This window comes from Austrofundulus limnaeus, unplaced genomic scaffold (genome assembly GCF_001266775.1).
Source record: "Austrofundulus limnaeus strain Quisiro unplaced genomic scaffold, Austrofundulus_limnaeus-1.0 Scaffold1656, whole genome shotgun sequence".
NCBI classification, from domain to species: Eukaryota; Metazoa; Chordata; class Actinopteri; order Cyprinodontiformes; family Rivulidae; genus Austrofundulus; species Austrofundulus limnaeus.
This window is the reverse complement of record NW_013954058.1, coordinates 19,474-20,194: the sequence shown is the minus strand read 5'-3', so window position 1 is coordinate 20,194 and position 721 is coordinate 19,474. Positions and strand designations below refer to the sequence as shown.

Here is a 721-nt window from a genome sequence, read left to right as displayed (position 1 = left end):
CACTAATGTTAAGTAGTGTGAACTCTAACACACTAATGTTAAGTAGTGTGAACTCTAACACACTAATGTTAAGTAGTGTGAACTCTAACACACTAATGTTAAGTAGTGTGAACTCTAACACACTAATGTTAAGTAGTGTGAACTCTAACACACTAATGTTAAGTAGTGTGAACTCTAACACTAACACACTAATGTTAGGTAGTGTGAACAACACACTGACTCATCCTCACCCTGGATTCATCTCCAGCCAGGCCTCCAGCTGACTGGACTTGGGAGCATCTGTCCCCTGCAGGACCTTTCCTGTCTCCGTCTGAATCACTTTGACAGGCAGCTCACTCATTTGGCTGCTTTCATCCATGGGCTGGAAGACAAACAGGAGCAGATGTTTCACCTTTAACACATCAACCAGCTTCTGACTGGTCTGTAGCATCATTCAGTCACTGCTGTCATTAAAGCTGAGTCTGTGTTTAATGTTTCACTTTATTCACTTCTTTACAAACTTGATTCTTTTAGATCTGCTTCTTCTTCTGCTGTCTTCCTATGCTAATTTTAGCTTGTAGCTACTCTTATGTTACTTTTAGCTTTTGAACAACCAGTTTGAGCTTGTTGAGCAGATTTCAGCAGAGGTTCACTCTGTGGTTTAAACCAGAGGTTCTTAACCTATGGGCCGCGGTCCAATTGTGGGCCGTGAGCGCCACCTTGAGGGCCTCAAAAGAACAAC

General features: G+C 42.4%; 1 protein-coding gene across 1 annotated transcript in view; it reads right to left on the bottom strand.

Moving 5' to 3' along the window:
• smarca2 (SWI/SNF related BAF chromatin remodeling complex subunit ATPase 2) overlaps window positions 1–721 on the bottom strand; it is a gene marked incomplete in the record, with an annotated part of 64,893 nt that overhangs the window by 48,484 nt on the left and 15,688 nt on the right. Inside the window, 1 exon segment of the mRNA XM_014033183.1 lies at window positions 231–361. Coding sequence (XP_013888637.1) covers window positions 231–361 — 131 coding nt within the window.